At 38.0% G+C, this 17,039-nt stretch overlaps 1 protein-coding gene across 2 annotated transcripts in view; it reads right to left on the bottom strand.

Moving 5' to 3' along the window:
* Positions 1-17,039, bottom strand: part of LOC121315730 (potassium voltage-gated channel subfamily KQT member 5-like) — a 241,364-nt gene that overhangs the window by 26,541 nt on the left and 197,784 nt on the right. For both annotated transcript variants that reach the window (XM_041250085.1, XM_041250084.1), the window contains one exon: positions 8,622-8,839. In XM_041250085.1, the coding sequence (XP_041106019.1) occupies positions 8,622-8,839 (218 nt within the window). The remainder of the gene's footprint in view (positions 1-8,621; positions 8,840-17,039) is intronic.

Below are 17,039 nucleotides of genomic sequence, written 5' to 3' on the forward strand. Positions count from 1 at the left end.
AGAATTATTTCTATGAATAATGCCTAATGATTATTCCACATAGACAATAATATTATTTGATAAATGTATTTTAAAAATCAATACAGAAAATATGTACAGTACATATACTTATTTAAACAGTTTACACATACAGAAACATTAAAATATTAGAAATAATATTTACAAACATCATTCCTATACACGAATGTGAAACGTTTTAATTTATTAACAGATGACATAAACACAAGTATTTTTCTAATTAGTTTAATTAGTTTTTTTGTGAGCCTTTCTAATTCCATACACAGTTTCTTCTTTTCTAATTCTAGCTTTTCTATCTCCAAATTAAGTTTCTTCTCTTGTAGGTTAGAATTTCCATACTGTTTGTAAGTATCGTTGCCAAGGTGATATCCCTCACTTCCTTCTCTCTCACTATTTCCATGCTGTTGTCAAAAAACTGCTCCTGTCCCTGTTCAGTTACTTCTGTAACTTGTTCTAATACAATAATAGCCATGGTTTAAATGATAGAATACTATGGTGATTTAAAATGATCAATTAGCTTTAACGGTTTGAGCTAACTGAATAATAACGTGTATTATTTCTTTATGACGCAAAACTTTAACAAAACAAATATATATATATATTTTATTTTCTGCTTTAACCCTATTGTCTCTATGTTCTTACTACACTTGCATGCATAGTAATTATTATCATTATTATTATTATTATTATTATTATTATTAATTTTATTAGCAGTTAATATACGACAGCAAAGGCATGCGTGAATGAGTAACAAATTATAATAAGCATTCAATAAGTTACGCTCTACACAGTAACAGACAGCAGTTTGAAAATAAAAATAACAGCAGTCACAAATGTATTAATTTTAAAACATTCTACCTTTTTCATCTGTCTGCCTACCTCAATCTAGTGATACATCTAAAATAATTTCAGTAACACTGTTGTTTGTTTCGGGGGCAACAAGTTCTGAAAGTGAATCTGTTACGCCCTCCTGAGCAATCCCACTCTCGCCTACAAATCCTATTTGGATTCCTCTCCAAAAACCTGTACCCTAAGTTCAGTTACTCTTTTCAATTTGGTTGGAGGACCACCATCAATTTTTGAAATGTTCCTCTTAAAAAGACTTCTTTTTTAGCGTCCTGCTCCATCTTTTTCTACTGTTTTCTGCATGTCTTTTACAGGCCGCTTGCTCTGTTGATTAACGTTATTTACACTCTCAGTAATTCTTCCCCGTGCTTGGTGTTTGTAGTGTTTGTGCACTTGCTGGAAAATGTCCCTAACAGTGTTCCTTTTTCATCATTGTACTCAAGACATAATTGTTCAGCTGTGGTAAACTGCGTACGTCTTTCTTTTCTAACGTCAGTCATTGTTTCCTTCTTTGTCAGTGTCCCAGAACGCACGTTGGCTCGTTAGACCAGTCTCAGATAAGACGCCTTTATGCAACAGGCTTAGCCATATGGCTTTAACAAGACTGACTTAACATTAGGCAGTCTCAAATGTTAGTCTATCGTTATGCAACCAGCCCCAGGTTTACCCAGTGGAGGTGAGTTGTCAAGGAATCGTGGCACACTCCACAACCTGGTTTCTCAGAGACATCAAATTCAGTGGTCAAGAGTTGCGATGCACAGTGAAGAACTTATCTGAAGCAGCAGAGAGGAGCAGCAACTGGCTCTGGTTGAGACGAAAAGATTCTGGTTGAGGACCTCAAGCACAGTAGAAATAAAAAAAAATGTTGATGTAAAGGAAGGTAAGTAAGCTGGGCTTAGCTGAGTGGAGGGCGGAGGTGGGTGATGCTGGGATGCCAGAATCACTGTCGACCCCTCTTAAGGTGTCTTGGGCTAGTTTATGAAACACCAAGGAGGGAAAGTGCCCACTTGAAGACCCCAGAGAAATACCCTACTCAGTTCAGTCCAGACAGTTGTCATGCTGATGTGCTAGGGAGGCCACACTGTGGTTGATCCCTGGAGCCAGCATTGCAGCCGTTGTGTGTGCTGATAAGCCAGGGAGGCAAAATAGGCTGATCCCTGGAGCCAGCATTACACTTCAGCCATCAACACCAAGCAGATGGATATCTGCATCATCAGATGGAAGGAAACACAGATGGATCACATTAGTTTACAGTAAAAGACGCTATGTCTTAGTTGGTGCTTATCTTGGTGAGAGCTGAGTCCAATATCAGCATGAAGTTTTAACACCTACTCTCATGTAATGGAAATCATATAAGTAATGATTGGAATGGAAATTACCTCTTGGATATTTGACGGCTTTATTTTACCCATAAATCTAGTTGTGTGCTTGTTATTTTCCTTGGTTACTGGTAAGCAGACTTTACAATCCCTAAAGCATCACTTGGCGCCACAGGGGAAATAGCTTGCTGATAACAGCAATGCAAATGGATTTAGCTTAATTTTGGCAAACTTTAATGTTCTGTGTATCCCATAGAGACAGCTAGAGAGAGAGAATCTATATATTTTTAACATCCCATTTAATCTAATGTGTTTTGCTTCAGTTTATGAAATCCATGCTAGTGTATTAAAAGCTAATATATCACTTTCTTTCTTTCTTTCTTTCTTTCTTTCTTTCTTTCTTTCTTTCTTTCTTTCTTTTTCTTTCTTTCTTTCAATAACACATTTTGAATATGAAATGAATATAATTTATTTTACAGATGCTTCTTGTCAATAAAATCCCATCCATCAAATTGCTACTTGAAAATAACCCTGACTTGCTCCCAAGTGGTGCATCTGGGAAAGGCGCTCCGCGTGGAGTGCAGGATGCGCCCTATAGCCTGGAGGTCGCTGGTTCAAGTCCAGGCTATTCCACTGCTGACTGTGGATGGGAGTTCCCAGGGGGCGGCGCACAATTGGCCAAGCAACGCCCAGAAGAAGGGGGGGCTAGGTCGGCTAGGGTGTCCTCGGCACACCGCGCACCAGTGATCTCTGTAGACTAGCCGGGCGCCTCAGTGCTAGCCTGTAAGCTGTCCACAGCTGCGTTGTCCTTCGAAGCTGTAGCTCCGGGCGGGCCTGCAGAGTGAAAAGAAGCGGTCGGCTGATGGCACACATTTCGGAAGACAGTGTGTGTTCGTCTTCGCCACTCCTGAGTTAGAGTGGGGGTGGTAGCGGTGAGCTGAGCCTAAAAATACAATTACTAGTTCAAATTGAGAGAAAAATTGGGTAAAATCAGCTGGCAACTACTAAATAAAAATGAAAAAAACTGAATTTAAAATAACCCTGACTTGATTTCAAAAGACTGCAGGAATCAAGATTTACCTGCTCACCGCAATATAAGTAACCTGTCATTGAAATACTGCCACCTTGTCAGGGGAGCAGAACGACACTCTGTTTAGCTGTTTTCTAAACTGACTTGTAACGACATACAGCAAGTTCTCAGAATCATATTTATTAGAATAATTTTTTAATTATTTATTAAGAGATGTGTCTTGACCACAGTCAGGAATAATAGGTGCATCCACTGACTATGCTAATTCCAGGACTGCAGCCAAAAATGAAAACAATACCACATAGCTTTGATGCAGATTGAAAAAGTAGTGAAGGTTATTTCAAGTGATCCGGGACCATAGGAAACAGCACAGCAAAGTCCAATACAGCTTACAGGTCTTGTTATAACGTATGTGTGGTGTGACACTGACATTTTATCGTTAAAGAGTACATCATCTGATTGGAATGAGGGAGTCTGTTCAGTCCTTGAAATTTCCTGCCAAGCGCAAAGAGAACACTAATAACTAATAACTCAGTATTGGATCAACAGAACCCAGAACCACTCAACATAATTCCAAACATCATAAAAAGGAAGGGAAAGGTTACACAATAAATAAAAAGTAATTTGAAGCTACTCACTCTTTAACAATCAGGAATATCAACAATGAATCATTGGGCTGATTTACTCCTCCTCAGCCCAGCCATTTGAATGCACTCTATGGTATACCCTTGATTACTCCATTGGAAGGCTGAATGAATGCTGCAGTTCGCTTAAGCATGGTTTCAGATCAGGTTCACCCAAATATGCTGCACTTGTACCCAGATGGTGATATCTGCTTTAGAGATGCTGTTGCACCCACCCCCAGTCCTTACAAATCAGCACTCAAAGTCTGCAGGTTCTACTAGATGTGTATTCAAAATGGATCTTTACAAGTGGCAGCTTTATCCCCATATCATTACTTCACCCTATATCAATGTGTCATGTATAGCAGTCATAAATAAATGCACTCCAGTCAGAGCTGAGTAGAAAGACTGGGGTCCATTTTATCAAAAAAGAAATAAAAAAAACAGCATTATTTTTTTCCCTGTAGTGCTGAAATGCAGGATGCAGGCTTAACTCACCTAGCTAAATTTCATTAAGACCTTCTGATTAATTGCAATGGGCATGTCAATTAAAAGTAATTAAAACTACAGATTTATTGCACGCTAAACAAGCACCACGGCTAATTTCAAATAATAATCAGCTGTTTAATTGCTGAAGTGCCAGTGCTTTGTTAAGCACTGAATGTACAGCAGATGGCTGCTTCCACTGTTTATTCACTATTCAAGTGCTAAAAGGACTTGTTGGAGGGGGAATATTTAACTATTCAGTTTCAATGTCATTCATTCAATTTAAGTACATCAAAAACTAAAAACAAACAAACAAACCCAGTCACTGTCTCCTTTCGGCTGGTAGTAACTTTGCTGTGCCATTGCAATAATGGCTCCACGTCGCTCTCACATCCTGTTTCAAAGTATGTCTTTTGTAATTAGATCTGCTTGGCACTCGGGGCGCAATTTGAATGTGAAAAAGGTTAGAACAGCAAGAGACAGGTGAATTGGGCATAAACCCTTGATACCAAAAGGTAAAAGATTTCTTTGAACCCACCTTGCTGCCTCACAAACCCCACTGTCATACACTAGACCATGGGTGTCCAATAGGATTTCAATGTGTGGTGATCAGTTCACAATATTCATCACATAATGCAAAATATATGCAATATTAATAAATAGGATGCACAATCTTTTGGTTTGAGGCTGTAAACCGTCAGTCAAAGAATGATACACAGTAAAATATGGTAACTTAGGAGTTTAAAATACAGTAACCATTATTTATCCAGAAAAAAGAATCAGCAACAACATGAATGTACCGACAAAATAAACATAGCATAATATTCAGATACTGTATTTATTATTTCAAATTTAAACGTTCAGTGTGACACTTTGCAGTCTTTTTCTTTCGTCAACATCCTGAAATTCAGCAGAAACTTTTGCAGACTGAGCATCTCAACTCCGCCTCCAGATTTACATCCAATATCTGCGATCGATGCTTCGAGTTCATGAAAGTCACTGGAGAAAAAGTGGATTCACAGAGCCACGATGATCCGAACATCGAAAGCAGGTTTGCGATGTCAGAGAACAATGAACTCATTTTCTTTCAAAAACCGACTCCACAGCATCAAGACAGATTCATCTTTTGGATGATGATTGAGCTGGCTTTGAAGCGAAAGCAAATTTGCTATGAAACCACACCCGTCTAGGGAGAGCAGACTGACAAGCTGTTGAGACAGTCGAGAATTACAAATGCCAAAGTGAAATGGATCTTGCATGAACTGAAAGGCGAGCCTGAAACTTTCAAAATCAGAGAAGCGCTTGTCAAATTTGCTGAGCAGATTCTCCAACCAATTCACATAGCGCTGCAGGTCAAAATCAGCATCTTCTGCATACCACTGCAGATCTGGAAAGTGCGTGAAATCCTGACTCTTCATGTGTGCCACCAAAAGTTTCAGTTTTGACAGAAACTCTTGCACATTCTGTGCCAAATCGCAAATTAGCTTTCCCTTTCCCCGAAGTTTCAGATTCAGTTCATTCAAGTGGGCGGTGATGTCGGTCAGAAAACACAAGTCACATTGCCACGCTTCATCCTCAATCACAGCGTAAGTTACCAACTTTCCTTTCTTGGCAAGAAAGTCTTGGATTGGAGTGAGCAAGGCAGCAAATTGTAGCAAGACCTTTCCACGACTCAGCCATTTCGGTGAAATCAGACTCAGCTTCTTTCAACTCCAGAAATTGTCGATGGTTCAGAGTGCTACCGCTAATAAAACTGACGATTTTGATAACTGTGTCCTTCAAATCTTTCAGTGTGTCTCTCCCTGCCATTTGAGCACAAAGATTTTCTTGGTTCAAAATGCAGTGAATCGAGGCCAAATCATCACCATTAAGGCCATTTGCTGTCAGATACTGCTTCAGCAGACTGACATACACAGATTTTTGTCCAATCATCGCATGTGCACCATCCATTTGAAGCTAACTTCTTCAAATCCAATTCAAACTTTTCCACGGCACCTTTGAAAGCGTCTAGAAGTTGACGCCATGAGTGCGGTCTTTCAGCCCACAAATTGCCAGCATTTTTTTGTGACTCCCCAAGTCTTTTGACACAAAATTAATACAGAAAAGGAGCTGTACTGTGCCTCGGATGTCACATGACTCATCCAATGCTACTGAAAAAGACTCACAGTTCTTCAACTGAGCACGCAGTTGAGCTTCAAGATTTTTTCGACAAATCTTGCAATCGACGAGCAACCGTCTGGTGACTCAGTTGCAGATTTCGACCCTTCTTGTTTTTTGTCTTCGGTTCAAAATTTTCAAGCAAAGTTTCCACAATTGTACAATTTTCGAGAAAAAATCCACGCCGCGTTGTAGCTAGCCAAAGTCACCAGCTCAGACGATGAAAAAAACTGTTTCAAAATCTGGTGCTGCTGATTCAAATCTGACTTCAGACGTGCGATTTCGTCGACTCGATTTTGGTTGCCAAGAGAAAACTTGCTATCAAACTCGTTGTATGCGCTTTGGAAATGCTTTTTCAAACTGTCCACCTTGCTTTCATTAAAGATTTTTTTACACAGCATACACTCCGGTTTTTCGTGCCTTTCCACGATGGCAAATTCCAACTCCCATTCGTTGTGAAATTTACGGGCGACTTTCTTCTTCCAATCTCTTTTTCTTTGCTGCATTTTCTGCAAAATGCAGGCTTTTTCATAGTCAGTTTTCTGATATCAAACCTATCCATGTCTGAAATAAGGGAAAAATATTTAAGTAAATGAATTACCTTCAAAATCAAAAGTAATCATAATAAAAGAATAGTTGAATAGTAGATAAATAATTAGATAAAAACTTGTAGTAAATTAAAATAATTAAGTGGATCAAACAATCTGGCAATGTTATTAGCTTACCAGTATATAGATGTGGACAAATACGACTTTTATCGCAGGACAGCTCGTTGGGAACTGTGCAGTGCAGTCATCGTATGCCTGTCTACGGGTGTCGACGCTATATATCTTCGCTCCCAGTCTCTGTCGTATGGAAAACATTTTCCACACACACACGTACGCGCGTGCGCGCACACACACACACAACGTAAATTTTGAATATTGTTTCAAAGTTTTAAAAAAATTCTAACTGATGAAGAGCATAAATTCGCCACATGTGGCAAGGGGCCCATGTATTGGACATACGCATTTTTTCTCTGATGCTGCGCAGACATGCGTCAGCTCGCTTGACAATGGTTAAAAAAAAAGAATAAAAAAAAGAAAAAAAAGGATGCTAATTATTTCCCTTAGGTTACAAAAGCTGCACTGTTTGTGTGATATTGCCTTCAGCATAAGATTTACTTTTTTGCAACCCTAGGAGATTCTTTACTGATATTGTCATAAAAGCCACTTTGTATTAGTATATATTTATTGTCTTTTGTGTATCTCATTGGTTAATGCCCTCATTATCCACTGTGAGTTGAAACAAACACAAAACTATTTTGTCAGGAGGTTGTACTGCATAAGCGAGATGCCAGCAGCTACACAGAGCAAAGCGGATTAGCACTCAAGCTGACAGGAGAGAGCTGGTTTGTGATGCCATGGTACATAAAGAAGATCGCCGTCACAAAACAGAGACAATGAAAACTGTTTCTGGGTCCTGTAGAGGGCATGATCACAGACATTTTAAGGTTTTAAAATATTTGTACTGTATAAAAAGTATTGCTCCAAAGACACAAACAAAGGACACTTCTGATCAATACAAATACCTGTATTATGTAGTTGTTAAGAATCCCTCCATGATACACAGGTATTCCATAAAAGAATAATATTCTACCCAATATATTGCACTGATCCAACTGGCTAAGCAGATGCAGAGTTTGATTCTATGGAAAGTGATTCTCTAAATACAGCTGTTAACTTTGGCTGAAACATACTTTCTTTTACATACATTGCACTTGTTATGTAAACATAGTACTCCATGAATGTTCAGAGTCCTGTGGTTATTTCACTCATGAGAAGAGCTGTAAACAACCCACTTGACCTGTGGGTTATTCCGCTTTCCTCATTTGTGGAATAACTACAGCACTCTATGCACTTTCATGGTGTATCTTATCCTATTATTTTTGTTTCAGTAACCATTTCAGCTGGAATAGTTAGTCAGCACAGCAAATAATGATCAAAGCAGAAATACAATAGGACATTTAATGGTCAAGAAATTAAGTATTTGTAAAATGTAGACGGTACCCCTTTAACTGCAGCTAGCATTAGCAGTAATGTCAGGGAACACTGCCTGGGTTTGGCACCAGGACAACATGAAGGCATGAAGATTACCGCCTACCATCTGGTGTGGTTCTGGACTGGCTCTTGAGCCTCAAGGAGGGTCTGAACCGGGTTCTGTCGTTAAAACTCCAGCTCTTCTGCACCTTGGCTGGACTGCCTTCCACTGTGATGTCAGCACTGGGCGACCGGCGACCCCCTATTGATGTCTGCCTGTTCTTAATACTCTGGCCTCTCGGACTGGCCATTCGCACCCGTTCCTTAAAGCTTAACTTCTGGCTACAAGAGAGGCAAAGGGAGAGGAATTCTTAGTAACTGGTTATCTGAAGCTTTTGATACTGATTTTTTTAATCAATATAGAATGATAGGCAGTTAACATGTTACAGGTAAAGATAGTGTAGTAGATGCGTTAACAACTGCATAGTGGTTATGCTGAACACCACCCACTGAATGGAGATGGACAGCTTTCCTTTTATTTTACATTATTAGTGATGGGCACCAATATCGATATTTTGATATCGTTCGATATCAATAATAATTTTAATATCGCAATATCGCGAGATTAAAAAACAAATTCATGTAAGCTCGTGGAGACATACTTTTTATTGCTAACACTGCTATTATGCAGTATAATCAAGTTTATTTTATATTAAGATACAAACCAATCATTGTCAGTTTTGTAGGCAAACATCACACACTAATGTATTATTTAACCACTGTATTCCAACGATCAATATTTAGGTACCAAACGCTATTTCCATGCTGCATTAAGCACTATTGGGCATCCGTTTTTTGAGATATGTGCATGAGTCAGCGGTTCAATGCATTTTGTCCATGTGATTACTTACATTATTATTAATGTATTTTTTAAATGTGAACTTTCGGCATTATAAATGAGATGTAATTTTAAAATATCAAAACACATCTCATAATAATGCAATATTCTGCATGACACCGTACTTAATATTTTTAGAGGTGTCGTGTGCCAGCACTTACATGCAGAGCAGCTGAAGATGCAGTTACTTCTGGATTGGCTAGAAAGTCTGTGCGCAATGAGGTATAGAAATATATCGGTTTTGAGGTGGCTGATGATGGAATAGTAAAACAATAGAACAAGACCTTGTTTTTCTCCATGGATATTGTGAAGCAAAGCACCACTAAGTTAAAGTAAGTTATTGCTTATCTTAGTAAATATCTGTTAATGTCTATATATGCAAGGCTATAGCCAGCTATGAGGCACGGACCTCGGTTAAAATCATACTAATACTTATTTATTTGAGCTCTCTTACATGTTGCTTTGCTGCAAAATAAAATGCAGTCCATCCCTCTTTGTAATTAAATTCCCTGCTGATATCTACAGCTGTGCTCTTCAAACTCTTTTACTGTCATTGCAGACTACAGCAACACCATATGGCCCAGTTCATACCAACAAAGCTGTTACTGTTAGTTAAACGTGTTCAAATGGCTTCGAAACAACCAAGGATTATTATCATTTTTTTTTACAAGGTGAAGCAAAATAATAATGCTGATTTAAAACGAAGTATCAGCTTAATAATAAGGTATAGCATAAAACCTTGGTAGCCCCCAGTTTAGTGAACCCAATTCCAAACGGCTTGTAAACTGCAGTCTAGTGAACCTGGTTTATGTTCATTTTAACAATTCTATGCAATAGTTTACAGGACCCAGGTTGTGAATATTATCATTTTAGGTAGGGGTTTGGGGGCTTGCCTTCGATAAACACTGTAGGTTACTATACATAAGTGCCTTGTGATTTTTCATGGCTGGCTAGATATATATATATATATATATATATATATATATATATATATATATATATATATATATATATATATATATATATATATACACAGCTCTGGAAAAAATTAAGAGACCACTGCAAAATTATCAGTTTCTCTGGTTTTACTATTTATAGATATGTGTTTGGGTAAAATGAACATTTTTGTTTTATTCTATAAACTACTGACAACATTTCTCCCAAATTCCAAATAAAAATATTGTCATTTAGAGCATTTATTTGCAGAAAATGACAACTGGTCAAAATAACAAAAAAGATGCAGTGTTGTCAGACCTCGAATAATGCAAAGAAAATAAGTTCAGATTCATTTTTAAACAACACAATACTAATGTTTTAGCTTAGGAAGAGTTCAGAAATCAATATTTGGTGGAATAACCCTGATTTTCAAGCACAGCTTTCATGAGTCTTGGCATGCTCTCCACCAGTCTTTCACATTGATGTTGGGTGACTTTATGCCACTCCTGGCGCAAAAATTCAAGCAGCTCGGCTTTGTTTGATGGCTTGTGACCATCCATCTTCCTCTTGATCACATTCCAGAGGTTTTCAATGGGGTTCAGGTCTGGAGATTGGGCTGGCCATGACAGGGTCTTGATCTGGTGGTCCTCCATCCATACCTTGATTGACCTGGCTGTGTGGCATGGAGCATTGTCCTGCTGGAAAAAACAATCCTCAGAGTTGGGGAACATTGTCAGAGCAGAAGGAAACAAGTTTTCTTCCAGGACAACCTTGTACTTGGCTTGATTCATGCCAAAGCTGCCCGATTCCAGCCTTGCTGAAGCACCCCCAGATCACCACTGATCCTCCACCACTTTCACAGTGGGTGTGAGACACTTGTAGGCCTCTCCAGGTCTCAGTCTAACCATTAGATGACCAGGTGTTGGGCAAAGCTAAAAATTGGACTCATCTGGGGGTGCTTCAGCAAGGCTGGAATCGGGCAGATTTGTCTTTGTGAAGGACGCATGAATCAAGCCAAGTACAAGGTTGTCCTGGAAGAAAACTTGCTTCCTTCTGCTCTGACAATGTTCCCCAACTCTGAGGATTGGTTTTTCCAGCAGGACAATGCTCCATGCCACACAGCAAGGTCAACCAAGGTGTGGATGGAGGACCACCAGATCAAGACCCTGTCAAGGCCAGCCCAATCTCCAGACCTGAACCCCATTGAAAACCTCTGGAATGTGATCAAGAGGAAGATTGATGGTTACAAGCCATCAAACAAAGCCGAGCTGCTTGAATTTTTGCGCCAGGAGTGGCATAAAGTCTGGTGGAGAGCATGCCAAGACGCATGAAAGCTGTGATTGAAAAACAGGGTTATTCAACCAAATATTGATTTCTGAACTCTTTCTAAGTTAAAACTTTAGTATTGTGTTGTTTAAAAATGAATATGAACTTATTTTCTTTGCATTATTCGAGGTCTGACAACACTGCATCTTTTTTGTTATTTTGACCAGATGTCATTTTCTGCAAATAAATGCTCTAAATGACAATATTTTTATTTGGAATTTGGGAGAGAGAAATGTTGTCAGTAGTTTATAGAATAAAACAAAAATGTTAATTTTACCCAAACACATACCTATAAATAGTAAAACCAGAGAAATTGATAATTTTGCAGTGGTCTCTTAATTTTTTCCAGAGCTGTGTGTATATATATATATATATATATATATATATATATATATATATATATATATATATATATATATATAATACTTTTGTAAGTAATCAGCAAAAGTTGGGACACCTGTAGGAATTGTTAGCATCAACTTTCAAGGCTTAATTTACTTCTATTGCTGCAGAACAGCTGTAAGTTGTTAACCCATTACTTGTTCCCTGAAAAAGGCCTTTTTGTATAACTCTGAAATGTACATTATTTTTCAGTTTTTGGTAACCTAAACTTTTTTTTTTTAACCTCTGGCAGTTTACCGCTTACCTTTATACCATTTCAGGTTATTCACTGGACTTGAACTGCTTAAATTTCAATAAAAACTGGAAAAATGGGGGTGTTCTAAAACTTTTGACCGGCAGTGTGTGTGTGTGTGTGTGTGTGTGTGTGGTGTGTGTGTATATATATATATATATATAATATTGCAATTATGTTACTATATATTTTCTGTGTTTTGGAAGACTTTGATATTATCGATATCAAAATACATTCACAGTGTCGATATACAATTTTCATATCGTTGCCCACCACTAATCATTATTATTATTATTGTTTTAATAATCAAAAACTGCTCAATGCCGCATTACAGTGTATGCGCAGTGCTGTTCTGTGTTTGCATGTTTTTTCTTTTTTTTTTAGATGCAGGCAGCAGGTCTTGAAATGTTTCTAAATGGTTTATTGCTGAAAGTGAAACTATTAAACTATCAAGCTTAATTGACTTAACAGGACTTAATATGGCTATTAGTCTCAGTGTACAATAATTTGAAATAAATGAGAAATTGCCCCGGTTAACATCAGATAACATGCAATCAAGGCACCAAATGCATACTGCTTGTAGCATGCAAGTTGCACTAGCACGATTTCCTTCAATCCTCAGTCAACAGATACACACATTTAAATAGCCTTAAATATATACTATGTTATAATATATCATTGTCAATGCTCACTGAACTTTAATCTACAGCATATAGCAGGGAAACCTGACAGAGATGCCAGTCAGCACTGAATGTAGCTTGAAGTCTGTCAGAGGCTATTTGCTCGTTGAATTCTATCTAATACACGGGTAGAATATTCTGCATGACACTGATGGACCTGAAACATAAAAGAACACCCAGAAGAGGGCTAGCAGCATGGAAGCAATGATGAGTTAGGATTTATGAGCCAAGCAAGAGCGATAAATCCTTGAACCAGGGGTGTGCAATTTAAAAAAAAAACAACCCAAAAAACGTGTTGTCCTTCTTAAAAATCTGCTTGCCCCAAAACACACACAAAAAAGTTGACTATAACTTGTAGGATTTTGGTTTTATTTAACAGAACACAATCAATCAGTTAGTGATTACAGGGGAAAATCTAGCCTTGTAGCTTGATGGGTTCAGTAAATTCTTCAAGCTACACATTCTTCCCTTTGATCCCGCCTCACCTCAATAAATGGATAACATACTTTAAGGAACTGTTCCTTTCAATGCAGTTTGGAACACATTTGCTAGTAAATGTAAGTATCATACTAAGAGTACAACTATAATAAGCAATACATGGGAGTTATTGAAATATAAAAATAGCGTCTGCCTGTTTTTTTTCCCCCACTTTCTCTATAAGCGGAATCCAACTCCTGATGTACAGGGGTTTTAGTTTATTGCATCACAGATATGAAATATTTGCCAACTATTACTTCTGCTTTGTGGAATTCTGATTTTTCTTGATGTTCTTTCAGTTTTGTAACTGATGAACCCCAGATTATTAAAGGTCTTGTGTATAACCTGTCAGGTTTCTCTGCATTTTTTACTGTTTGTCTACCAAAATGCACGCAATATTTGCAGTAGGCTCCATCATTTTCTTATTTATTTTTTTAAATTTAGACGTTGCCAATTATTTTTTTATTTTCTCCCAATTTGAAATTGAATTATTTAGGCTCAGCTCACTGCTACCACCCCTACGCTGACTCGAGCGACGAAGATGAAATGTGTGCCGTTAGCCGACTGCTTCTTTACACACTGTGGATTCAGTGTAGGAGGACAATGCAGCTCCCAGGCAGCTATCAGGCAAGCCTGCAGGTGCCCAGCCAGACTACAGGGGTCGCTGGTGTGGTGAGCTGAGGACACCTGGGTTGACGCTCAGCCAATTGAGAACTACCAATTGGGAATTACCGACTACGGTCGGCTGTGGAATAGCCCAGACTTGAACCGGCGATGTCCAGGCTATAGGGCGCATCCTGCACTCACGCAGGTGCTTTTACTGGATGCGCCACTCGCTATTTTCCTCTCTAATGTCTTGTCCCACGATGGCTAGCTGGAACACTGCTGCAACTCCTGGTTTTATACCCTGCTGTTTTTTTTTTGTTTTGTTTTTTTTGGGAGGGCCATTCATTGCCACGAGATTTACAGTCTTTATTTTAGTGTACAGATAATCTCATATACAAGAATTTCATTTCAATCATAAACAGACTATTTGTCAATCTTCATGTTTTAAGAGTTTCATAAATCGATGGATTGTACATGTCCAATAAATAACTAACATCGCTTCTGTTTAAATCTAGTAAAAAAAATAAATAAAATAATATAGTGTTTATATCTAAATAAAAAATGTAAACATGGTAAATATCAAACTAGGTTAGCAACACTAAAAACTAAAGAAAAAAAAATCATTACATTTTTTGTCAAGTTTGTCTTGAAATGCCTCTAAACAGTAAACACCCCAAGAAGTACATGCATTATAGGTTGCTTATTATAATAAGCTCCTGTTAGTTTAAGAATACACAACAGTTTTTTATAATCTTCTAATACCTTAGCGAATATGATGTTTTTTTTTTTCTTTTGTTTGAAACTTTACTAGATTGCTGCATTTAAATGCCAGTTTCATGCATTATGAAAGCAGTATCAGTTTATAAAAAACGTAAATACCGGTAATGCCTCAAGTTTAAAAGATTAGTCTGCGCGTTGCCAGAGGCTCTCAGGCAGCCATTTCTGGGGTTCTTTGTAGCCAATAGAAGATCAGCTTCTTTCAATCAGAAGCGATAAGGGTGGGACATAAACACTTTCACAGTTTAGTTTTCATAAAGTTGCATGGCTCTCTAGAAATATACCCAGAGCAAAAATAAATAAATAAAAACTACTTGTCCAACTGGCAAAGCATAACGGCAAAACTTGTTGTCCCTCACACAAGTCTTGTTGTCCTGATACGAATTGCACACCCCTCTAGAATGGTTATAAAACCCTGATGTACTTGACTCTGCGTAACATTTCAGCATATGGGTGACAGACAAAGACAAATACCACGAGGGGGGAACATAAAGCTTCCCTGAAATGAAGTAAAACTGCAGATATCTAATCAATCTGTTTCACAGCCCTTTAAAGAAACCAAAAGGAAGATGGATGTGCTATGCCTGCCTTTCTGTTACACAAACCCAGATTAAAGCGCTCAGTTCTTGATCAAGCAAAGCACATGCAACAGGCACTGGCAGGCAGCAGGCAATTATGGGTTACTAAGAGGGACCACATCAATGGTTTCAATCATTCAACAATTTTCCACACACATATATATATATATATATATATATATATATATATATATATATATATATATATATATATATATATATATATATATATATATATATATATATATTATAATTATATATATATATATATATATATAATATATATATATAAATATATAAAACACTTGAAAAGACCAAAGTGGATTCCATTTCTCTGATATCTGCTCTTCAGGTGAAGGTCCCAAGATATCAACATGTGATATTGACTTTCTTATTTTGAAATGTTGATATACTGTTAGCTAACACACTTTGTTTTTGGTTTTCAATCTTTGTAGGGGATATACCTTCAGCTCCTGTATTAGACTGTTTCACGTCTGTTATATTTGGAAACTAGAGGATGTATTTCCTTCTCTGACAAGTCTCTGCACACTGAATATGTAAAAGAATCTCCATCATGAGAAACATTTATGCTTTATGTGTACTCTTAATCTGAACTTGGTAAAGTTTACAGGAAACTTCCAGGGGAATAACACATCCCCCATGGTCCAGGGTTTGAAAATACATTATACCAGTTGCTCCTTTGTACACTGGAACACATTCCAAACCTCAAGAAAGTGTGCATAAATGTTGCCACAGAACAGGGAAATGACAGGCGACTGTGTTTGTCTAGTTTCTAGTTGCTCTTTGGACTGCTTCACTGCAGACCCTGAATCCTCTTGCAACCTTTCTTCATCATTAGCTTTTACCTGTTTAATTCTGTACCCACCTGTTTATGTGTTGCGTGTGTGTGTGTGTTGTTTGTGTGTGTGCCTTCATGGAAAAGTGAGACAAAATTAGGACTGATCCACAAGCCTCATATGAGCATTTCCAATGATAACATACATATCACTTAATTAAAACTGAGCAATTAAACTGGCCTCATAAACCCAACCCACAATATTGTTACAGTTATCTACTTAAATTTATCTCTATACATGTATTATATGTATTTGTAGAAGCCAGAACATTAGGTTATTATCATATCCCTGGTTCCCTGAAATAGAAATGTAACAGTTACTGTATGGGTATGTACCGCTTAAAAGACCCGAAACTGAATAAGATATATGAAACCTGCCCACAAAGCCTGTGATGCAGACATGGCCCACTGCCTGGCCCACCTACCTGTCATTCTTTCTTCAAGCCTGCTGCAATCATGGACGCAGCGACCTTGAAGGTTAACGGTTCTATTTCAGGGAGCCCTGGTTATGATAATAACCTAACGTTCCCTTTCAAGTATGAAATGTAACCACTACAGTATGGGTGAGTGCACCAAAGCCATAACAAGGGCAAGATTGGAGAACTACTGGAATGCTACTAAGCTAAGCCTATGGTTGTGTTGTAAGGGTTGAATGAGAAGCTGCCCTTAATACTAGTTCCAAACCCAGGGTTTTGATGATCCACGACATTCAGTCTGTAGAACCTAGTAAAGGTATGGGGAGTAGCCCACACCGCTGCATTGCATATGTCCTTG

Source organism: Polyodon spathula, chromosome 5, assembly GCF_017654505.1.
Source record: "Polyodon spathula isolate WHYD16114869_AA chromosome 5, ASM1765450v1, whole genome shotgun sequence".
Classification (NCBI taxonomy): Eukaryota; Metazoa; Chordata; class Actinopteri; order Acipenseriformes; family Polyodontidae; genus Polyodon; species Polyodon spathula.